Source organism: Dunckerocampus dactyliophorus, chromosome 19 (assembly GCF_027744805.1).
Source record: "Dunckerocampus dactyliophorus isolate RoL2022-P2 chromosome 19, RoL_Ddac_1.1, whole genome shotgun sequence".
NCBI lineage: Eukaryota > Metazoa > Chordata > Actinopteri > Syngnathiformes > Syngnathidae > Dunckerocampus > Dunckerocampus dactyliophorus.
The window spans coordinates 7029541-7054460 of NC_072837.1; the positions used below are offsets into that span (position 1 = coordinate 7029541).

The window sequence follows — 24920 nt, forward strand, 5'->3', positions numbered from 1 at the left end:
CATCATACACTGGGCAACAATTCTTTCAAATTAGCACAGTTTAATCCACTTATCAATATTGAAAAAGGCGAACATTGTAGAAAATTAGAATGCAAAAATGTATGTGATCAAAATCAACGTATTTATGTCTGCACTTAAATGTGTTGCCCATGTATTATGATGAATTATAGAAAGCAATCCATACTACTCATGCATCTCAAAACAGACAACAACATGTCATCGTAATGTACATAGATATATATATATATATATACACAAGACAAATATAAAATCTAGTTAAATGTAGAAATCTTGCAATGCATTCCAAACATGTCAATAAAAATTAAACACAGAACAAACTGGGACCTCTGGACTGCCTCATTGAAGACATAATACAGTATTTTTAATGTGGAGCAAGTTATCAACTTTAAATAACAACCCCACTTTTTCTACTTCTACTCATGTACACTAAGATTGCATACGTGTACTATAGAAACACAATGTCACTTACAAGGACTCGTATACGCAGTTAACGTGACAGACCATCACCGTTGCGCGTTGTTTTTACAATTTTCGTTAAGATTTAGTGTGATTGCTCTAACAGTCTGTCCTCGCCATGCGATTCCGTCCACTCGTGCCAGACGCCGTCTTTGCCACAGTTGTGAAGTCGGGGCTGGCAGAGAGGCTGGTGAGAGGCTGCTCTGACGCAGATCAGGGCGGATCGTGGCTTAATGACGTGCAATGACTGACGAGCTGTGCATGGGCATGGGGGCTGGAGATGGACCAGAGTGATTGTGTAGCGTCCGTGTTCTGCTAATCCTGCCATCAAGCCTCATTTCATCTTTGCAGGGACAAAGGGACAACTATGTATGTAAATTATGATGAAGATACATATTAGGCTTCCAAAGCCTCAAAACCACTAAAACTAATCCTTTAGCGATAAACATTTAATCTCTGCGCTTTGCCAAACAGCTTGATAAGCAGTGAGTTAATATGCTGATTGTGTAGTCTGCGATACCATCACTGATTAGTGGAGGAAAATCACCCTGACAAAAAAAAGGTTTACCACAAAAAATGTTTCGTTGGGAAATTAGGAGTGTTTCACAGGCACTAATTCCTAATATTTTTAAAGTTGAAACCTTTACCTCGTCAAGAGTTAAACTTTAGTGATTTGACCGATTTAGCAATGTTTCCACCAAGCGGTACAGTTCAGGTTGGCTCCGATCGGTAAATTCTAATCGAAGAATTTGTGACAAACACTGACACATGACATCAAATGACTGTAGTGTGAATTCTAGTTGCCAGTTATATATGATAATAGCCTCCACCTTTCATATTAGATATCAACTGAGCAACTCAGCATTCAGGGCCCCGTAAAAAAAAAAAAATTGTCTCAAAAAATAGGCCGTTTTTTTCCCACAGAAATCAAATCTAATTGACAATTTTTACATGTTTGTGTCTTTATGGTTTACTTTGAATTTTTCTGTCAAACGTTGACATTTCGCATTTTGTCCGGCAGTCCTTGTGTGCTGTAGTGGTGGCTCGGTAGTGGTAGTGGTATATTTTATACTTAAAACGTGTGTGTTTGAGACATATTTGAGGATTAAACCCAGGTTGAGTCACGAGTGAACAATGGAATCCTCTGAAAAATCACAAAAGTCTCTTGTATTGCAAATGTTGATCCAAAATCGGAGGAGAACGTCAAGGTCAAGGTAGCAGGAGATTTTGGAAGTGGTCAGCAAGACCTTTTTATGGGCATATCAGTTACTTGCGGGTTTTTTGCCATTCGCTGCTGTTGCCGGAATACAACCCCTGCGAAAAGCGGTGATCTACGGTAATCCACAAAATGAAAACAAATACTATGCTTACTCGCTCGTGAGTATACTGTATTTATGCACAAAATAAAGACGTGTTTCATGATTAATGCGCCCCTCCCTCAATATACAGTAATGGCAGGGGACACACTGAGCATCTCTGCTGGTTGGATTATTCACTTTATTTGCTTCAGTTGTTTAAGACACGACACGGCCCCATTATAATGTCCACCGGTAATTCACAGTTACCGCCTGTAGCGCAAAAGTACTGAATCTCTATTGCCCAATAAGTGGAGAGCATCATGTTTAAACCAACTAAACTAAACTCACACAAATGTAAATCCAGAGAAATGTGTGCTGAAAAGTGATCACACTGCAGGTTATAGTTTGGGAGAGTTTTTATAATGGAAGCAGAAAATTGTGTACCATACCAAACGGTGGAAACAGGGCAAAGTCCTATTACTAATGTCTCTAAAAAAGGCTTTAAAAAAGCCAAAAATGCTGCATAGCTTGACATTTCCAATTGTATTGCTTCACATTGACTAAACCGTCCTACAATGACTTTGCTTGAGTAATGTATATTCTCTGCTTGTTGTCACAGGCTGTGCTAATCATCATGTCCTATTGACCATTCTGTTACAGCTGGTTCATGGAGATGGATGAGTGGTCGCTGAGTTGATGGAGGGATGTATAAGTGATCTGACAGAGGACATCTCAGAGGAGCTGAAGGTGTGCATGATTCTGCTGCTGGATTTCCTACATCCCAAAGGTTGGTAGTTGTTTTTTTTGCCAATTTGGTTGCACAATAAAACAAGCATGTTGTCTGGTGGTCACATACATATATACATACAGTGGTGATGCCCCCATGGATGCAAGGTGGAATTACCTTACATGTGTGCTCTATCACAGCAAACCAATACAAATCAATGACTGCAGTACGTGCGATCTTCTCAATAATCCATCTTTTTATGATATTGTTATCCTGTCATCTGGATGTTTGGCTTCCCAAAAGGTAAAAATGTCTCCATACCCACCTTTGATGAGGCTAACTTTTTTTTTAAATTTTAGCATAGCGGCCTTAAAACCATTATTATAAAACAATGGCTCATAATAAAAGCATGGCCACCCTTGATCAGCTACTTGAGTGGCCTTAAATAAGGGTGGACCAGCCAGGACACCTCACGTTTTGTTAGTTCTTGCATCAGTGGGAATGCCACTGTTCAGAGATTTGCGCAGCATGTGTACATACTTTGCTGCACTATCACAGACCTAAGTGCCAAAGTGGTTGAATCAAATTAAGGGGGAGCCAGGGAGCAAAAATAATACTAGTTATTGGCACCCTGTCAGAGGTCATATGCTCTAGACATCATGATTGCATATCCCTATAATCCTTCACAAGAACAATCATTGGCGTAGCAGATTAAAATTGGCATAGTGATGAAAAACTTCATTCATTCAATTCCTAAAAAAAAAGGTGTTTACAATGGAACCTTTAAAGCCTTTGTCCTGGGGTGCTAGTCAACATTTCATTTGCCTGGAATTTGAAACATTGCATTTTAGCTCAATGAATACCAAATACGTATTTATACGTTTTTCTAAACCCAAACGCCCGAGCCCGAAATGTATTCATACATTTTTTTTTTATGTTTTTTTGCGCAGGAGACCAAAAGAAGTGATGACACAACATGTTATACTGCTGATTACTAAAGAACGGAAAAAGGTAGAAAGAAACGTTTTTTTCTGATAAATGACGGGAGTCTAATCTTTCTTTTGGTAGGCTTTGTGTCTATATAGCCATAGAACACAATATTCTGTGTGCCTTGAAAGATCCGTCAACATCGTCTAAAATGGCCGATACTGAAGGGGTTGTCTTTTGAAAAATGGCCGGGATTGAATGAGTTAACGTTGTTAAGTCAAACAAGTGGAATACAAACTATTACATTCAATATTAGTTATTAAAATAATTAAACAGTCTCCAGCTGAATGACCTTGTTGTATTGCTAATGTAATTCATGTCACTGATGCGCCTCAAGCAACTAACCTTTTAACTCGGGATGCTCCGATCAGGTTTTTATGCTGCCGAGTCCAATACCGACCATCCATGAGTGAAATCGGCCGACCCGATCAAATGGATAATTATACATTTTTCACTTTATTCATGGTGAGTGCTATTGGCCGGGGTGCCGTATAAGGGGGAAAAGTCAGGAAAATTCCAAGGTCCCCTGAAAAATAGGTAATTACTAATAAAAGTTAATAATTAATAAAACGGGGAGGGGCAATATGATTAAAAAAAAAAAAAAATTACATGAGGCGCAGAATTCCTGGCTGCAGCCCTGTGATTGGCTATATGATATGAGAAAAGGAAACATCAAATAAATGAATTAATGAATTTAGGCCAAACATATGGTGTTGGTAGGTAAGTTCCACATGGCAGACATGTTTGTTTTGTTTTGTTTTGGCACGCCTGCGCAGTGTGAAGGAAAGTGGGAGGAAGACGCTACACAAGACGTGAAGGCAAGACGCTACACTCCACACAGGGATCGCCGCAGGCTGCAATTGTACTATCCACAGGTGATTGGCTTTTGTGATTGGCGTTGAAAGGCATTTATCGGCATATGTCGATCATGCGCTTTTTCACGGAGATCGGCCGATACTGATCAATGGCCGATGGATCGGAGCATCCCTACTTTTAACATTATTAATTGTCACGCAAGTGTAAAAAGAAAATAACCACTGCAAAAACAGTGAAACCCTCTCTGTTGATGCTGGAGTCATACTGCTCTGAATGTGAGTCCACTTATTTCACATAACTTCCGATATACTGAAAACACCCCGCGTTGTATCAGTAAATGCCGAACATCTGCAAGCATTTGGGACGCCCATAAAAATGTCTATGTTGACAATCTTAACAAAAACCAACAGGAAAAAAACCCCCCCAAAAAAACAAACGGCTCCGTCGCTCACAGTGCAACCAAAAATAACACAACAAGTAACACGTCAGGAACTGGCAATATAACTGCACCATGATATAGACACTTTCCCAACATGCCTTGGTTATACAGTACATGAGCATAAAATAGTATTGTTTTGTGCCTATTTCAATACCCGTGGTGCAGTTACATTGTGTGTTCCACATGTGTAACATCAGTGGTTCTCAACTAGTGGGTCGGGACCCAAAGTAGGTCGCAGAGCCGTTTTCAGTGGCTTTAAGGTCTTTGCGTGGGGAAAAAAAATTAAAAAGTAATATAATGACCCAATGTCTGTGAATGCACCTCACATTCTTGTCTGCACTGTCCGCTTGCTACGCTGCCATGAGGTGCATGCCATGTTTCTGGGTGACTGTCACGCTTGAGTGGGAGAGGAAGGATATCGAGTGGCGAAGTTAGTTCAGAAATTCCAATTGTCATTTAAGGGGTGATGGTGGGTCACACAGCCAAACCAGTCGAGATTACGTGTTGTGTTATTTTGGTTGCACCGTGAATGAGGGAGGCTTTTGGGTTGATGCGTTCCTGTTGGTTTGTAATGTGTGAATAAGGGTGTAAATATCAAGCTGATTCACTGCATATAAAGAACACCTCCTCAAACAAGTTGAAGTTTGCCTCTGACTACTTTCTGTGCAACTCAAGCTTTGCCAATGTTGAGCAATTTAGATGATAAAAGGCCTAATTATGGAGATTATAAACACAAAATGGATTTTGTGGATTTTCCCACAAACAAAAAATACTGTCACGATAAATCAATTAATCAAACGATAAAAGAAAACAAAATCTGTAATTTTGCCGGCCTTATTTAATTGACATTTGCATGTGCGCCTGTTTGTTTTCCTCGTCTCTCTGTACCACACAGCCTGGATGACAAGAGGGTTCACTCTGCATGTGTCTGTGCGCATTGGTTCTATAGTGGAATGAACAGAGAGAGTGAACCCTCCTGTCAGTCTTTGTCCCAGTACGTGGAGGTGGGGCTCCTCGTGAGTGGATATACAGACCCAGTACTAGCAGCAAAAAATTGCAAAAAAACAGCAAAAAATGTTTTTGTCAATAATATCGATTATCGCCAATAATTTGTAGGGCAATTATTGTCCAGCAAAATTAGTATCGTGACAGGCCTAAATAAATATCAATATCGAAAATGCACAAATGCTGAATCGCAAGTATCCACTGTATATTCATTTTTGCTAAACATATATTGGAATAAAGAAGCAGAAAGCTAAAGAATAAAAGAATAATACTCAGTTAGTACATTGACCTGCTCTGTGACATAATGTATCATGGTACTTGGAACTCAACATGTTGGATTTAAAAGGTGTGCTTTTCCACAAAATATTGATTGTTTTCCAAATGATACAATCTCCAGGATATTTGACTTTAGAGGGCCCACTGTAGTAAATGCCACAATAAAAGTTCTTTTCACTGAGCATTGATTTTTGTGCTGGTTTGTGGAACAAAACCTGTCATGCTGCGTGCCGGTATATTTCAAAGACAAAGATACAGTTTAGTGTCCTTATTGATTCTACTGTTTATTCAAATAAATTCTAATGGAGGCATGGAGAATTTGTGTTAAAACCAATAGGATTTAATGGAATTTTAAAGAAACAAACAAAAAAATGCAAATAAAAACTTAAGTCGAATGGAATCTATAAATTGTATGCTGTATTTTTCAGAATTAAATGATATAGTGCAGATTTCTACTAAGGTATCTCCATTTTTTTTTTTTTTTTTTGTTTACCAGTTGTTTTGCTCTTTGGCGTTATCTCGTAACACACACTCCTCCCGATCAAGTACTAGCACACAAATATTCCACTGACTTTAATGTGAAATCATGATAAAGACAGTTCAAGTTCTTCGAGCGAGCATGATATCATTCATTTCTACCAAGTGAAAAATGTCAATGAGTCAGACAAAATGTATGAAACATAGAAAAGAAAGAAATAATAAAGCTGTTCCCTACCGGACCTACCGTACTCTCTACGCCCCCCAGCTAAGCTACGGGCGCCTGAAATGGGGAATAAAAGAAAAAGGAAATAATAACCAACCAAAAAAATGACAGCTTGCCCGAAAAGCAAAACACGTAGAAAAAGCTCAAGTGAAAACGTTCTCATGCGTTGTAGTTTTCATGTATTTTGGTGTAAACAACTCACTGTGTGCAACTTCCTTGTTGGATGTCATTGTAAAGCTATGACCCCCATTCTGTTATCATCAACATAAACATAATGAGAGCAATTTTAATCCAGTGTTTTATATCAATTTATGAAAAATACATAAGGCCAGAAAATGTTGGAATAAGAATTCACAGAGAGAGAGAAAAAAAAAAACACCACAACAAGCAAACCGAATTTGAAAGCAAAAGTGTTACGTACATGTTTCATTCATATACAAAATAAGCACAAGCTAAGAAATGCACGCTAAACAATTGTGTTCAAAAAGGATGTTTTGTGACATGGACATATTCTGATTCTGACTAAACACTGCAGTCTGAGATCCCTGAAAATTGCGTCATGACTGATGCAAAACAGAGAAGCACGTTTCCTCTTAAATAAAATACAGGACAAGAACCAAGGGATTCAATTCAGGGAGTTTTGAGTGCAAATGATATCTATCCAAAAGTGTTTGCCCTAATAATTGGATGTCACATATGTGGCACAGTTGTTTCATTGGATCTCTGGGTACATAATCTCAACAGAATCCAGTGTTTCCCACAGGACTGTAACCTATTTGTGGCATTGGGGCGTGGGGGGGGATCATGTAATGCCATCATCGTCAAATTTTGATTGGTTTTGACACATACTGGGCAATAAAACAGGAAACGCAAAACAAATATGTTTACAACTACAAATGAACTTTATGCGTTCGGGTTATTCTTTTTGTTTTTTTTATTTTATGTCACAAACAAGACAAAGCCGTCTGTGAGTGCTTTGAGATGGGGGAGGGGCCCACAGCAGCACTCGCTGCTTGTTGAGAAGAGCAATAGTGCTTACGGGCTGCAACAAATAAATGAATGCATGGGAAACACTGGAATCCCAAACAAATCCAATGGGATGGATAAACCGAGCACACCTCGGACAAATGGTTATATCATTCATTTGAAAAATAATACACTTTGTCAATTTTCTCTCATTTTAAGTGTGTCTCTTTTTTTATATTTGCATTCTAAAATCTTTTATCGTCCAATCCATCTTATTTTGCTACATTTCTTCACTTATATCAAGGGACATTTACATTCTTTGGAAAAACTCATGACACTAAGATGAAACTGAGATAACTCGAAATCCCATCGTTTTAGAAAAATATGATTTTACACAGCATTTGCAATCAACAATAACCAAAACAAAAAAACGTTGAGTATACGATGCTACTACAAAAGAAATTCAACATCTAAGGATTTGATTGTGGTAGACCAAAAAAAAGTCATTTTCATAACAACATAATCATGAAGGAAAGTTCCACCAAAAGAAACGAGCCTTCACAAGCAAATTCATATATTTAGATGACGGAAAAACACACCAAAAACCAAGGATTTGCATAGAATGAATGAATATAGATTGGAGACATCATGATTAGCCAGCACCTTAAAATTACCTTGCACTCCCCAAGCAAAGGGAGAAAAATATGAGAGAAATGCCATTGCAATTCCCTTGAATAACTTTTCATTTTTGAACATATTGTATATGTGTACATATATAATAAATCTTTATAAGCTAAATATTTTCACAGTCATATGCCCTCAGTTCAATAATAAAAACCCACCTTTTTATTGATTTTTTTTCTTTTTCAAACAATGAAAAATATTCAGTATTGCAAATGTGGGCAATGCAACAGTGAATCATGTTTTGCTCATCTACACACCCTTCTGCTGCCATACATAACAAGAAAAGATATCTTGCAATGCCAAGAACTGAATTAATCATATTGTAAATGCTGCTCCCCAGGATTGGGGAAAATAACCAATCCATTTATTTATTGTTAAGAATTTTGCAGATGGGGGAAACATGGAGTGCGATACTGTGCTACAGCCATCAGAGGTGCTGTTGATTCAGTCTACAGAACAAGACAGTCAAGCCCTCATTCTACCTGCAGTATGGTATCAGTATCAGAAACACAGTCTATTTACTTAGCACTGTATTCGCCCACCTATAATTAATATAAAAATATGGTTTTTAAAAACAACCCAATCGATTACTTGAGCAGTATTTTTTTCAGTCAAGGGAATCAAGTCAGTCAAGGAAATTATTTAAAAATATTTTCTCTTAAAGGAAATGTATGCAACTCGCTTCAAATTACATTTTTTTAAACCAAAACAACGGAATAACCGCCGGATAGCATATGTTACCAATGGTGGTTTAAAAAAACAGATTTTACATTTTTAACAGTTATAATTTAAACCGCAGAAAAATTGTCATAAATTTTCGAAATAACTGGCGTTCATGGCTCACTTGTCACTGTCTGGTGTTCACATACATGTCTGTGGTGGGTGCACATACGCAAAAAGCAGTCACGGAGAAGCGACCGACGATTTGGAGTCATTGTGTGGTTATGATAGGCTTTTCATTCCTTCATAGCTAAAATTTGGTGATAAATTAGCCACTTCGCTATCATTATCTGACAACAAACAGTACTGATGAGCGTGCGTGCGTTACGTCTTACCTATCCGCCTCATACAGTCCCATTAATGTTAGCAGAGAATACTGAACTTCTGTTTCAGTGGAGCGTGTTGTTCTTCTTTAATCCGCAGACTGAATCAACAGTGCCTCTGCTAGTTGCAGCCGAGTGGTGCACTCCCATTGGAAATTCAGTCACTTCAAGAGTCAACTATTCAACAGTTTTACACAGTCGATCAATACTTAACGATCAGTTCATCAATTATACCGCCCATCCCTCCGTGGAATGTCTGCATTTTTTATTGTATAACTTTGTAACAACTTTTTCTTTTGTACAGACTTACTTTCAAAACTACATACAAATTGCTGCAACTATTGCCTTTTGGTCGCACAAAGGGGGAAGAAGCTCCGTTCTCTCTCAAGGCAGCTCAGTAGTCTCTTTGACAGGTTCACATTTCACTTAGGACTGTGATACATCACACATTTCATGATCCTGTGATAGTCCAGAAATAAGTGCTTACAAACATGGAGATGGTTGCTTTCGGCCTCAGTTCCTTGGACCTCGTTATTAGCTTTGGTACACCATTTTGGCACAATGGGACAATGGAGTGGATGGAGGGAATGCGAGTGACTAACAGGCTACTACTGTTATATGTATAAGCGAGGTCTTGGCCGACAAACTCAACAGTGACTCAGACCCATTAAGGTTAGTCAGGAGCCCAACTTAGCCATCACTAGTGGGGCGGTGTTAGTACATTCACTGGTACCATACTGCACCTCTGGGGACTTGTCGGCGAGGTAGAGACCCTCAGCGGCTTTGATTGTCTATGGTTGGGGACCAATCTTTCAGCAGCAGGACAGTTGAGTTAGAATTTGGCTGAAGCTCTACCCTTTCTAATTAAAAATGTGTATGCTCATGCACCAAAACAAATAAAACCAAACAGATTGTTGTGACTCTTCACCAAAACTTCAGCGATCGTTGCTACCAACCAAGTGATGGACATGATGAAATAAATGGCGGCAGGCCTCAAAGAGAAGAAAGGTGCTGTGGTTGGTTTGGAACCAGATGTACTACTCTTCACTAACCCATCTCACAGCTGATTCAACACAGTATGTTTATAACTGTAACCAGTACATGTATTGAATATAAGCTTTTGTCTATTTACAAATTTGTACATTAAATACAAATACATGGATACAACATAAAAGTAGTTTGTGCTCGGATGAATTGAAGCCATTACATTTATGCTGTATGATCAATTTGAAGACCCGTCCTTATTTTCATCATTTAAATTCATTCATTTTGAAGGTTCATAACCTCAAGCTACAGTGTCATAAACCCTATTACAGAGTGAGGCTTTTTTTTTTTTTAAACGGGACTGTTAATTTCATTACAGGTGGTCCTCTGTTTACAATGTTACGTGTTCCAGCGTTTTGTGGTTATGAAGGCACTCCCATAAATGACTTAAAAACGTAATTTTGGTCCGTACAACAGGAGAGGTCAGGGTGCAAGAATACACCATGTGCCGCTCTTGTGCCGCTACACTACGCTCAACACTCGACTGTCTCGCCATAATTAAAGATAAAGATCATATTGTATGTCTACGCAGGCGAGGAGGTGGTCGATAGACAATTTCTTTATTGCAAAAACAAAACAGGCTACTTTCGGCCGTAACCACGCCAAAACAACATCAGCAAAGTCAACTGTCTTCTCTGTACGGGACCGCCGTCCTCCCTCATCCACGCAGTCATTGCCCACAGTCAGGACTCACAGACAGGACAGGACGGGACTCACAAACTCTTTCAAATTACACATACTTGCCAGGTCGCTACAGTATCCTGGCACATGTTAAAGGATCTGCTCCTATGAAAGCGACAGTAATTAAGTAGCGTTTTTATTTTTTTTAATGTTTTATTACCGTTTCACTTAGTTCTTGTATTTAGTGTTTTATTACTGTATTTTATGTCTACATGTGTACAGTGTGAGTGACTTAAGTCTTACTTTTTGTATGAGTTCCAACTTATACAGAAATTTCACTTCCAACACATTTTGGGATGGAAATTGTTCATAACCCGAGGACCACCTGTAGCCTTATTATCTTTTGTATATCAGTAATCATATTATATTTTCTGTTTTCAACAGCAGAAACATTTTTAATGTTAGAAATCTTCGAAATGTGCTTACAAAATGAGTAAAACCAAAGGCCATCGAGACAGAAGGCTTTGATTAGAATAACTGAAAAGCAAACTTTATTTAAAAAATGAATGTCATCATTTTAATGAATTCAATAGAAAACAGTTTTTAGGGTTTGTAAAGTTATTCACAGTATACTTAGGTGCTCAAGAGAGGGTTTCTACATGAAGAGAAACTGGAATGACAATGAGTTTAGATGCAACTCAAAATGGCTGATTGAGTTTTAGCGTCAAGTGACCCTCAGCTTTTTGCGAGGGTACAATTTTTTTTGTCTGTTGGCTATTTAAGACAACTCAGGAAAGACAACGCTGCTCTCGTCGGCACTTGTTGATCTCAAGATCAGCTACCATCCTGCTCACATTCGCGTCACCTCATTCTGAAGGTGAAAAAACAAGCGGTCTCTTGGATTCCAAGGCTGTTAAAAGAACTTAAGTTACCTGTTTGACAGATGACAGACTGTGTCTGCAAAGAGTAAAGGGACGAACAACAGCCTTTATATGTAATACAAGGTTTTACCATGGCTTGCTCATCTATGCCTGTAGTGTGAAAGATGGGAATGATTAGAATGACATAGACATATATGACATGGGCCCACTGGTGTACTTCCTGCACCACAGTTCAAGACTGGCACTTCTGTGACCGCCTGTGTGGCCACATATTTCCTGCGGTTTAGGGACCCTTTGCTTTTTAGTTATTTCCCATGGGAAGTCTTCTATTGGAAGCGGGCTTGCAGGACTGCCTGAACCCTCTGGTGTGCTCTCGGGGGTTCCCTCTATGATCTCAATTCGAGGTGGGTTCATTAAATCCATGATACTAAAGGGTGCCGGTTCGGGTTGACACATCACTGACTTGTCCTCCAAATTATGCCGAATGGACCAGCTGGACCCTGCTTGGATTCCTATGGACACTCTGTCTTCTGTTTGTGTGGTGCTGTCGCTGCATGGCTCCCGACACAATGTCCACATATTGTAGCACTGAGTGAAGTTGAAGAAATTGCTGTTGAAAGTCTTCAGCTCCCCACAGACGTCTCGCCGTAGCTCTGCGAGCTCGTACCGCATGGCTGAGATTTCATCCTTCCACTGCATGTTGAAGGCAGCGACCATATTTGCAGATTCCTTGAAGGCCTGGATCGCTTGAGGGACCGGTGGCTCAGTGGTGGCTATGGGTGAGGCACTGGGCACCCTGTATGAAGGTGGTGTTGCTGGAGGCACCGAGATGGCCGTTACGGTGGAGCTCGTACTGTGCTGGCTACGAGCAGCCGCCGTCTCTCTCTCCAGCCTCTCCAGCTCTGCATAAGCAGAGGAGCTGGCACCGTCATCGTCCTCTATCATGTCGTCATTTAGAAATGACGTTGCATCCACAATATCATATCCCTCTGGAAGAAAGATTTGAATATACAAACAGAGGGAAATGGAAGGTGAAAGGAACAGCTGGAGTGTGATTTCATCAGGGTTGTCAATGAAAGCATCTACTACACATATCTATGGAAAACATACAATATGTGAGTCAGAAGGTGGTTCCAGACACATGCACAATAAAACCCAATGGTTCTCCAGTTATGGAGACATGTGGTAATAGGTGGTAGTAAAAGGTGCTGTCGGTTTGTGTACACGTTTGTGTAGACCATTACCAAACAAAACTCACATAGTGTAGGCTTTTCCCAATGTTTTTACACTGCCTTCTCAGTCATGTCAAAGAATAATGAGCTTCTTCCCATCTTTTCACTGCACAGCACAGAAAAGAGTGGAATCAAACATCATCAACTCATCAATCGTCGACTTTGAGAATTGATTTGTCAAAATGTTTCTCAGTGACTGTGCCACTTTGTGCAAACGAAAAGATGCTAAGAATGTGTAATATCCACAACCCGCTGGACCAAGAAGCAGTTATGAACCCTATTGAACATATTAGGTCCAAGGTGACTGATTTGACACCTCCCCACCCTACTTTGAGGGCTACACAAGGGAGAGCTGCAATCCCACAGTCAAAGACAGCTGACAGACGCAATGCCGAGATGTAGACTTTGCCACTCCTGGCCATTTACAAAAAAAACGCCACACTTTCATGGGAAGAAAAAAAAAAGAGATAACGTTCACATGTGAGACATCTGAGACAATGGCGAGTCTATGACTGCGAGGTGAAAACATTTCGACCTTTTGGAAGTATACATCTCTCAGACATTTATGTTTACCAATGTCTACGCACCCGTAATACCGGCATGGCAAACAACTCACAAAAGTCAGTGTTACATTTGCTGCTGTTGTGGTTGATTCAGCACGGGTTTAAGAGGAAATTTAATCTGAGTTGTTGTGAGTTGTTTGCTCAAGATAACAGAGTTATTCTACCAACAAAGCTCTACAAGTTAATAGCTATTTTTTTCACTGAGAAGGCAGTGCAAACACATATACATAGATATATGTATGCTTCAGTATTAAAATACCTGCAAAAATCATCACTGATGCCTCCAGTTGTTCTTTTCCCCTGGTTATCCTTCAAGAGATGGATGGTCAAATGGAGAGGGGTTTGCTGTTCATCTGCCCTTACAGAGCACCGCATGGGATCCCTTCCCCTCCCACTATCCTCACAGGGGGATATGTTCACAGACCCCTTACAGTTCAGACATAAACTAGGTCCGTATGCTAGCATCAAAAACTTGATTGCAGGAATCGATCTTTGTCCCAGCCAGTATAGGTAACATTAATGTCTAGGTCACTATTCCCTCGGAACAGTGCGAGTAGTGCATCATAGGAGACATACGGACCTAAGCACAACCAGGGGAGCCCTTCCTCTGTGTTGCCAATTTCTGATTAATGCATAACGGCAGTCTTCAAAAATGACTTGTTTGGCCTGTTTCAAGTTCAGCAAATAAGACGGTGGGATTGGATAACACTCCTTTATCCTCAGTGCTTCTGTCACAGAGAAGAATTCAAAGTTGGTAGATTAAGAAAAAAAATCCTAATTGAACATTTGGAATTGACAGAAAAGTAAACAACAATAAAAAAAATAAGTAAGGCATTCAGAAGTGCACATAGTTAAAGAAAAAAAAAATGTTTCAATAGGGTTCATAGCTTTACTCTTGACGGCAAACACCAAATCCACTTAGTGAGGGAATTCTCTGCTTGCACAAACAAACCTATCGTTTCATATTGCAAATACTGTGTTGCATAAAGCTGTGGAAATGCACTTCAAGAGCAACACAACCATACCAGAATCCTGAAATTGGAAAATATCATTAGGGGTTTGATTATCTCAAACCAGTTCGGTTAGCCAGTGGTCCTGGAGGTAATTTGGACTGCAAGTTGTCTTCAAAGATTTCATGCAACACAATACAGCAATATGTCAAATACTCAATGCCATCCTTGACTTCTCAATGGTTCTTTTGTGCAACCAGCATGTATATGTTTGTTAACTTACCTTAAAATGTAAAGTTATGTTGGTATTTTGTCAATGACATGATTATATATTAATATACAGGTGCAACAGGGCAGAGGGAGGTACAGGTAGTTTATTCTCTCTGAGGAAATATGTTTCATCCTTACCAGTCCCTGACCCCTTGCCCATGCCACCCTTCATCCCTCCTAAGACTGACAACACATTGTGTATACTGTACATAGAACACCACAGTTTCACATGCTCAGGGCCTTTTCCTTTTAGACATGCCTTGTAATGTGCCTGTGCCATGTTGTGGGATTGTGTGGTGGTAAAGTGTGTGAAACCCTCCCACCCTTTTGCCTGACTAGAGCTTGGCAACAGCATAACCTAATGATGCATGGAGTGTGCAAACTGACACGCAAGCAAATTCATCTAAGCAATCAGGGCAATGCAAGAAAACATCCAGAGAAAAAACAGCTCGGCATCTCAAGAAATTCAAGGGTTCCCCACTGTACATATGTAGGTATGTCAAGATTGTGCGCATGTATAGGATGCATGAGGATATGTGGTCTAGGCCCTCTCTCACTTAACGGGTTTATTGTTTTACCTGTTGTGGATCTGAGAGTTGAAGTGACAGTGGAGGATGTCATTGAAGGCAAGCAGTCGTCATCTTGGGAATAACCAGCCTGTATTGCACGGAGGTAACTGTGGCTTCGAGTGCGGAACGAACCCGGCAGGTCCAAGGCCTCCATAGCCTGGGATTCTACTTCACTAAAAACGGACTCGCAAACTGACTCAAACTGGCCATTGATCTCAGTCTCACTCACCTGAGAGACAAAAACAGGAATAGCAGTCCTTAATTTTTCCTCTTCCTTTCTCTTTCTCACTTTGATTCTTCCCCTTTGCACAGCAAATATGAAGGAGCGTTAGCATAAGGGCATGCCACTGACAATTCCGAACCAACTTAAACAGCAGGAATGTCAAGATCAAATGAAACAGAGCAAAACACAGTCAGAAATATGGTCACTTTGTATTGCACAACATATTTCATTTTACACAACCTTTTCCTTCCAAACTAATGCATATTTTTATTAAAAAAATATATATACATTATTATAATTGACTTTCTTTTCTGTTACAAATTTAGTGTTATTTTGTCTTTTTGTCCTAATCACAGACGGGGACATGCTGGAATTGGAATCATACACACTTACACATTTTAACTGTGTGAAAAACAATATATTTAATTTTATTAGTCAACTGACCATTAAAGTACAGTAAAACTTCGCTTTTCGTACGCCCTACTTTTCAGTTGTCATCAAAATTCCGTCTACAGTTTTCGTACACTGTCTCAGTTTTTGTACAGCCAAACATTGTACACAGCAAACTTGTCCGTTTGCGTATTATTTCACAGACTCCAACGGCCAAACAAATCATCACGCGCATTGTTGACTCAGTCTTTGTTTGCTTCTTGTTGAGTGCACATCACCATAGACGTTCATCCAAAAAATGCTGCGTAATCCATTGTTTTTTGTGCTTTTTAAAAAAAAAAATCAAGTGCAACTGCAAAATAACCCAAGTTGCGAGTGCAAAGTACGAAAGTGGCGCATGCACTGCCGATGTGGCGGGGATGTCCGCATCAACAATGAGTTCCATCCTGGCGAAGCAAAAAGAAATCGCCAACAAGTCCTCAATGAAGGTAAAAGCCATTTTAAATGTTCATTTATCCATGTCATTTGTCATTTATTTGCCATTGTTTTCTGTATGCAAAGTTATAATTATTCTCTATAAAATGTATTTTTTTTGTTTATTTGGTTTTTGTACAGTTCGGTTTTCCTCAAATGTTTGGAATGTATCACTCATGAAAACCGATGATTCAGTAGTGTTTATCACCTTCTTTAGGTAAATGCTGGTACTTTCAACTTTCTTTGGCTCCTTTGTGGGTTATTTTGTAGTGTTAGTTAGCAAAGAACTACAGAGTGAACCGCTAATGATGTCATAGAAGGGCGACGGAACTGGGAGAAAATTATTTCTGGTTCCGTGACGAATACGTTACAAACACAGTTGGACTCATGCAACGTGTTAACACGACAAGACGCTATTGTACGCTAATCGGGAAATGTACTTGAACCGAAGCAAACTTTTCGCCTAAATTTTCGACTTAAACCAAAAAATAAGCTAACCGGGGCGTACGCTAACCGAGGTTTCACTGTATTTATACTATTCTTCAGTGTCATTGATTCACACTTTTTTACTTTCACTAATAATGTAGGCCGTAGCATCCACAAATGCAAACTGATTTGTACAACCATTGTTTTAGATTTTGCACAAATGATATTTTCCTGTTCTTACTTGGACTTGTGTCACAAATCTTTTTACTGTAGCAACCACCAGGGTCCAAAGGAGCTCCAGAACAGTCTCGATAGCAACTGATAGCAGCGTATGAAAAGGGAAATACCTGAAAATGTTGATGTGTGGTTAATCATGAAGCTTCGTCTCACAGCCCCTGTGCCTAGCCACTAATCTCATCTTGACGCAAGTAACAAGCCGCTGTTTTGACATGTTAGTAAGCTAATTAATTGTCAAGCCGTGACGACAAGTGAGTGATTAATCGTGTCTCAGCGGCCTCCTCCAGACATGCAGATTTGCACTCTCTCTGCAACTGTTCACAGATCATCAACGTTAACGTTATCAGAAAACAAGCAGTTTCAAAGTATGTGTGTGATATTTCACAGGGAGGTAACGGCTAAATATCAATTTCAGTCAAATAACGAAATTTCAGTCTGCAGAACACAACCAACAGTGGACCTCCAGTATGGCTCGCTCAGTGTTTAAATCTGTACAAACATCCACAAACACAAGCAGTTCATATGATACAAGTATTTGCAAATTGCTTCCGTGTAACATGCATGTTTACCACTCACCTGGCTGACGCAGCTAGCCTGGCTGAGGGTGCTGACAGCGCGCATGTAGCTCTGGTTGCGAGAGCGGAAGGGCGGCGGATGATGAAAGGTGGTGGCAGGAGCCAGCGTAACACTCGGGTGGGCCCGCATATCTCTCATGGTTTGCAAACGGTACCCCGGGCTGAATAAAGATAGGGGGTAAGGATGGAGAAGAAGCCACGCATGGAGTGTCAAATAAAAACCATTTTATTTGGTAATGGAAGACAATGAGTCTATTGAAGTCAACCTGATAGGATACTGTAGTGGGTGTAATAATAAATAATAATAGTAATATTGCCTGGTTTTGATGGGGGGGTATCCTGTATTGGTGGTTCACGTCTGGGATTGCATAATAATGTTCATATGGTTTCTTTGGCAAGTGTAGACACTATCATTCGAAACCTGAGACCGAGACCACTCAATCTTCTTGAAAGTGAACTATGGTGTAGTTCGGTGCACTTGAGCTTAACGACAGGGACCCGTGTTAAAACGGCATCGGAAAGCATAGAGAAATCATATAGTTCAAAATCATTATTTAACAGCACATGCGTCTGATGCACCATCCCTATGCAGCTTGTTTCCATCTGCGTGTGTGGGTGAGTGCTACATTTTAGAAGCTTTTCGTGACATCTCAGCTGGTAAAAATAGGAAAATATAAAATAACAAATGTATTTAAACGAGCAGATGGCATTTTTCGTGGTAATTTTGAGTTTTGTCACATAATAAATATATCACAAAACTGTCATACCGTTGTGACTTTATGCATGTTTTTTGTTATGGTTGTTTGGCTACGTAGTTTTAACAGGACATGCAGTAGAACACGGGGTAATCTAATGTTAAAAGTACCTAAAGATACTGGTAGGTTTTCATCGGACATCAACAATAAACGCTGTAATACTGTAAAGACATAACTAATGTATTTGCCAATGTGACAAGTGGCCCCACAGAAGGACCCCATTGTGAGGATATCAGCAAAAATAGAAGTGGATGTCAGATGCACAACTCCGTCCTGCCTTCTTACATTTGGCTTTTTGAGAGTTGTACTGCCTGAAAACAGTCACCTAGATAAACACGTTAAATAAAACCATATGCAAATACATGTCTACATGCATATGTTTATCAACCCAAATACAGTAGTTCTTTTTTTCCTGTGGCAGATTTTCTCCAGCAGTATCTCCATTTTGAAATCTGCGTCTGTTCACGACCCTGCAGTCTCATGCCCTTTTATGGGCTGTTACCTATGCTAATCACATGTTGATTCGGCTCACCTGCACACGCAGTTTACGAGGAGATAGGATCCATCAATTTAAGAACACAGCTGCAAACAATTCTCCGTTTTTTGGTTTTTTTTTTATGAATCTGACATAGAGTTTTCTTAAGAACCCTCTTAAGAACAGTTTACAAGAAAATCGAAGAAGATTCCTAGGAAGACATTGGTGAATGAGGCCCAATCTCAATGCCTTTTTATTTTTACAGAATTTTGTGACATGCAGAAGAACACTGTTGTAAAGTGGTGGAATTGGCGTTTGTGACGTATAATTTGCGTTCCCTTTCTGTGAGCGCATTCCATTTTGCAAGGTTCCATTTGAATTTACGTTGTCAAACAAACATGTCAGTGAGTGTTGACTGTCAGGACGAAAGCTCTGCATCTTCATGTGTAGTTTTTCCCCATGGGAAAACTGGCTTGGGCGGATATGTTTTCGGTGGGTAAGTTTGGTACGCATCCCTAGTACGATACATACAAACCCTATATGGTGGTGGACACAGCACAACAACGTTTTAAACTACTAATCAATATAATTGGCAAATACGTGCTTGATTGGTTCATAACACAACATTGCATAAAGTGATACACATGGACAGAACCTGACCTACCTTTGGGAGTCGAAATGGGGTCTCTGCATGGCCGACTTGAGGATGAGAGCATCCGGCCTAATGCCTTTTTGTGGGGAGGTTTTGGGGCTGCTTTCAGAATCGCCACTATCATCATCCACCTCTCCCATAGCCTTGACATAGCTACTGCTCCTCATCCGCCGACATGGGATCTCCTCATCCTTCTCGCCGGGGTATCCACCCCATTCATCTTGAGGTACCTAGCGGGCAAGAATGAGCTTCTATGAATCCCGCATTTCAGCCTATTTAGTATACTTTGTTAAGGAACAATAGAGCATAGATGCAATTTCCCTCAATGAGACCAAGTATGAGACCTGTTTGGGCAACTAGCGATATCATTTGCAAGTACAATGCGGCCTAATTAGCCAAATGAGTGTGAAGCCTGTTTCAGACATAAGTTGCATAAGCTCTTGCTGGTTTTGCTGTAAAGAGAACATTTAACTGATACACAACAGTTTCTCTCTGCACTCCCATGAGAATTCGACGCAGTCTGCTTCAGTTCCTATCTGAATCTGTAATAAGGCACTTTTTGCAACGGTGCTGGCAAGGACATAACTAAAGTGGAACGCGAAAAGTAAACGTTTTTGTTTTCCAGAAATGAAGCGTCAGTCTGTACATTTGCATTTTTAGTTGACTGCTTCTTGGTGAACATTTCACAATCTTTAAATGGTAAACATTTATTCATTTTGTAATATCTGGGATACAGGCATACGGTTTTCATACAGTTATACAGAGTTTTCGGGTATACTGTCGTCTTAATAAGCATCGCTTTTGGCTGGTGTTGAATCGTTGCGGTCGGATCACTCAGTTGTGAGAGTTGAACTGAAGTGTATCGATAACACATTTTGCCACATTTGTGAAAAAAAAATGTCGTGCAGCAGTTTGTACTTGTCACTTGGCTGCCATGAGGCACTTTAGATTTAATTTTACAAGGATCAATAATAAATGACCATTATTAATCTCATTATTCACTTATATCTCATTCCTTTTGTGAACACAAGTTGGGGAAGTACAGTCATGGAAAAATTGACTAGACCAACCTTGTTTCTTCAGTTTGTTGATCCATTTTAATTCCTGGTACAACTAAAGGCACATTTGTTTGGACAAACATAATGATGATAACAAATGTAGCTCATAAGAGTTGAATTGAAGAGCTGATATCTAACAACTTGCATCGTTTTCTTGATGATAACCAAAATCACTTATGTTTGTACTAGCAAAAAATGTAAATCTTATGAGCTATTGTTGTTGTCATTGTTATTTTTGTCCAAATAAAATTGCCTTTAGTTGTATCAGGCATTAAAATGAACAAGAAAAGAGGGTGGTCCAATATTTTTTTTTCATGACTGTACATACTGTATAAACCCTGTAAGTTGAAAGGACGTGGTCAGATACACGAGAAAATAGTGTAGAGATGGGGCCGATCCGATTCAGTATCGGGTTCCTATACCAGTGTAATTTTTGTATCGGAAATTGCAGATATCATGTGCAGCGATCCATGAGCCGCATCTGTGTTTTCGTGTCATCAGCAAATGTGGCCAAGAGTATCAGCGAACATAGCTGTCGCCACACATGAACTCACTTGCGCCACACACACACACACACACAAGCGCTCTACCGATTCATGGCGCGTTCATGACCACACAGAACAGCTGGACATCACAAAGTCTTAACACTATCAAAAATGTCAGAGTTGCTACAATATCATACTTTCCTGTAGAGAGGAATTTGTTAGAGCAACATATAAAATCAACAATAATGATAATGTCGCCATCCGGAAGTTACGTGAGCTGTTAAGAGTTCTGTCTTGTGCAACTGTCTGTGATGTGTCACCTCCTCGTGTCTACAGATGCTATAATAATAATATTAAAGCAAACAGAGCTTTGATATTGGAATAGTATCGGCATTGGCAGATATCCAAATGCAGGTGCCGGGATGTGATTGGGAGTTAAGTCTAATAAGATTGGTGTGTTTTGTAAAGAGCATACGGCTCACCCTAAGTAACTGTGGTATACTACTACAAATGTCTATTTAATTACCTGGGGCCGTTACTGATGAGACTGGATCACACACTGGATCACACACTGTACTGTACTGACCCAGGAAACATCAGCATCAATGTGTGGTGCACATGGAGCAGTAAGTCCACTGCACAGTGGAATAGCTCCAGGCACAGCACTGTCCCTATAATACTCTAACAGTGACTCACTTTACCCAGTCATACAGCTTGTCTGCCTTTGCACTGAGACGAGTGGCTGATTACTCTTATTTTCAGTCGTGTGACACTTCCTCGGTTGACGACGAGCCTGAGCTGGGCGTGAAAGTCAGGAACACACAGTGTAAGGCCACCGTATGAAAATACAGACAATTTATCGCTTCTGTGTGAAGTGTTATCTTGGGAAAAGTGTAGCTAAACTAAATATGTTTCTCCTCTATTATATGACGTTGAGATTTCTTTACTACAGTTGAGCCCGGTTAAGTTGGTCCCACTTATGTCAACAACTCATGTCACAGAGCTCATCAAGTCTCGGTCCACTGGATTGTTATCACTACTAAAAAGTGCCTATACGTCGCGGACTGCTTTCGTCGACATAAAATTTAAGATCCAAAGGGGTTCTGTGACACAACAGATCCCCCCCACTTTTTACGATTCCGGACCACTAGCAAATATAAATATGTTTCACTTTCACTTTCACAAAAACTATTGTGCTTTCAAGCAGCACTGAACAAAGTGTGAAAACTCAACATGTTTGACTCTACCTGTAAACTCTGACTCCAAATGCAGTGCTCCACTGAAAATTAATTGCATTGAACATGTATAACGTCATACATACAGTCAAAAAAAATCACAGCTATTTTATTTAACCCTAAAATTATGTCAGAAGTAATTACTGTGTGTTGCTTTTTGACAGAAGTCCTACCAGATTCTCATGAGAACGAGCTAAATGTGGCCAGGTGGCAGCTGGAGGTACTCTGACAGCTGACACACAAAGCCTGTTAAACGCCTTTGAGAGAGCTGCTGTATTGACGATTTTTCAACGGCTGCTACTTTGGAGTCTTCAGCTGGATGTGCATGCAGATATTCAAACCACTTTTTTTTTTTTTTTTAAATCATGGCCAGGAATCATGGATGGGTTGAGGCACCACAATGTCATTAGGTTTCCCCTTCTATCCTTTTTTTGCAGGATATTCTGGATGAACAACTTTGTCGTGGTGAAAAGTATAGTGTTTTATATGTAGTACATTTCACTACTTGCACTTATTTGAGTGGTAAATAGTAAACCTAAGGCAGGAGTCCACACACTTGGCTTTTGAATGTGTTTTTGCAGACATTTGAGACACTGGAGATCCAAAGCATTTTCTATTTTTGCACTCCTTTTCATTTTTTAGGAAAGAACCTGGAACTCGCTGCTGGTTGTGACGCTTTGGTACGGTAGCTTTTTGTTCTCAGTGCCACCATGACAATGATTCACTCAGTAGAGCTATGAAAAACACAATAGTTCCCAGAGGAGTCCACACACAAAAGGGAATCCTGGTTAAATATATTGGCCGCTCTATGTCATGGACACTGTAATTGACAAATAGAAATTACAGAGGAAACCGAAAGGCCTCTTTTGCTGGATCACTAATCAATACATCACTTGCATGATTTTTGTTTTATTCAAAGGAAGCTGGCTTGGGATTTTTAGATATTGATCTCAGTCATTGTCAAATTGGTCATGCTCAGGTCCTTATGCATTCTCCCTTTCACTTTACCAATAATATTCTGCCTTGGGAGACCTTTATTAACATTTGTGACTCATTGCATTCGATTTGACCTGCGGCTTCTCTCATTTATTATGTGTTGCGTATTTTTCTGGTGGCACTCACCTGCAGATAATGACAGGTTCGTGAAGGCTTGAGGTCTGGGTGCATCATGGTTTTCTCTAAATTGAGTGATGACTTTCTGTAGGCCTCCTTAGCTTGGCTAACTGTCAGTGTAGACCAGGAGCTCCTCTTCATGAATTTACCTTCGGGCGCCATGGCCAGGCTGTCGCACGCTGAGCACTTAACATCGTTGTTACTCTTGGAGGTCTTGAGTGACAGGTCTCCAAAGTGGTGTCCATGTATGGAATCTGGGTAACAGTGGGTGACGTGTTCTCCGTGGTGCCGTGACATGACACTGGGAGTGCGGTAGGTGCTGTCGCTATCCAGGTTGTCGTCAGAGCTCCACCAACCGCCGGAGCGATGCTTACGTTCTTTGCTTTTGCTCCTCTTGCTACCATGTTTGTTAGGCTGATGGCCGTGATGATAGTAACTCCCTGCTCCTCCACCTCCTACAATGTCGCCTTTTGTGCCGTTCATCTTGGACGATCCCTCCAGGGAGTGGGATTTTGTGAAGAGCTTCTGGACAGAATGAACGAGGTGTCGGATGCGGCCTGGACTCTCGCTGCGTTGCTCAGCGGTAGTGGATGTGCGCTGGTACTGTAATGTGTGGAAGCCATCCCGGTGTAGTGGCATTTGTTTCTCAAACTGGTCCAACAGGTTGGCAGGTAGGCGATTGCTCTTGGTGCCGGCGTGGTGCGAGGAGGCGGCGGCCGCAGCTGCAGCTGCGGCGACTGCCGGTGATGTGGCAGAGGCTGTGATGGCGACGCAGTCATCCCGTGTGGCGGAGTCATAATATTGAGAGCTGTAGTGCATTCTGGGGAAGGTGCTGCTGGAGATATGGTCAGACGCGGGGACGGGAGGCATCATAACCGGGGCCATCATCATGCAGTCGGAATGGATGGAACTGCGTGGTGAATAGCGATGTTGGAAGTCCATTGGGCAGCTCTCTGTTGGACTGAGCAGGTAGGAGGAGTGACGGGAGTCTGAGCCATGGTGCCCATGGAGGTCATGCACATGGGGGTCATAGTCAAGGCCATGGGGTAAAGGGATTTGGTGTTGGGAGCGGCTGCCCGATAAGCCCTTCATGTTCCTGGCCGGAGGAAGATGTCTGCCTTCATTGAACTTTCGAGACCGGGACCAAGGTGTAAACTTTTGGTCTGTTTTGGAGAAGAAAGAAAGAAAACCAAAAAGTAAGAAAAACAGTAAGGAGGCTGTAGTTTTTTCATTTGACGTATTGTTTTAAATGTGCACAACCCCTTTTAGTG

At 40.5% G+C, this 24920-nt stretch overlaps 2 protein-coding genes across 12 annotated transcripts in view; one reads left to right on the plus strand and one right to left on the minus strand.

The window, feature by feature from the left end:
• The window catches only part of LOC129172721 (disks large-associated protein 2), a 73916-nt gene that overhangs the window by 19188 nt on the left and 29808 nt on the right, over positions 1 to 24920 (minus strand). Inside the window, exons 2-6 of one of the 5 annotated variants that reach the window (XM_054762740.1) lie at positions 23659 to 24812; positions 19771 to 19988; positions 17878 to 18037; positions 15561 to 15780; positions 6750 to 6785 (exon numbers count right to left, since the gene is read on the minus strand). In XM_054762740.1, the coding sequence (XP_054618715.1) occupies positions 6750 to 6785; positions 15561 to 15780; positions 17878 to 18037; positions 19771 to 19988; positions 23659 to 24741 (1717 nt within the window). In that variant the 5' untranslated portion in view covers positions 24742 to 24812. Of the gene's footprint in view, positions 1 to 6740; positions 6786 to 6888; positions 12957 to 15560; positions 15854 to 17877; positions 18038 to 19770; positions 19989 to 23658; positions 24813 to 24920 lie in introns of those variants that run through there. The other 4 variants (XM_054762739.1, XM_054762744.1, XM_054762743.1 and 1 more) reach the window with 4 other exon arrangements.
• The window catches only part of LOC129172722 (cytospin-B-like), a 95462-nt gene that overhangs the window by 19155 nt on the left and 51387 nt on the right, over positions 1 to 24920 (plus strand). For all 7 annotated transcript variants that reach the window (XM_054762748.1, XM_054762753.1, XM_054762751.1 and 4 more), the window contains one exon: positions 2436 to 2562. The gene's annotated coding sequence lies outside the window, so the exon portion shown is untranslated. The remainder of the gene's footprint in view (positions 1 to 2435; positions 2563 to 24920) is intronic.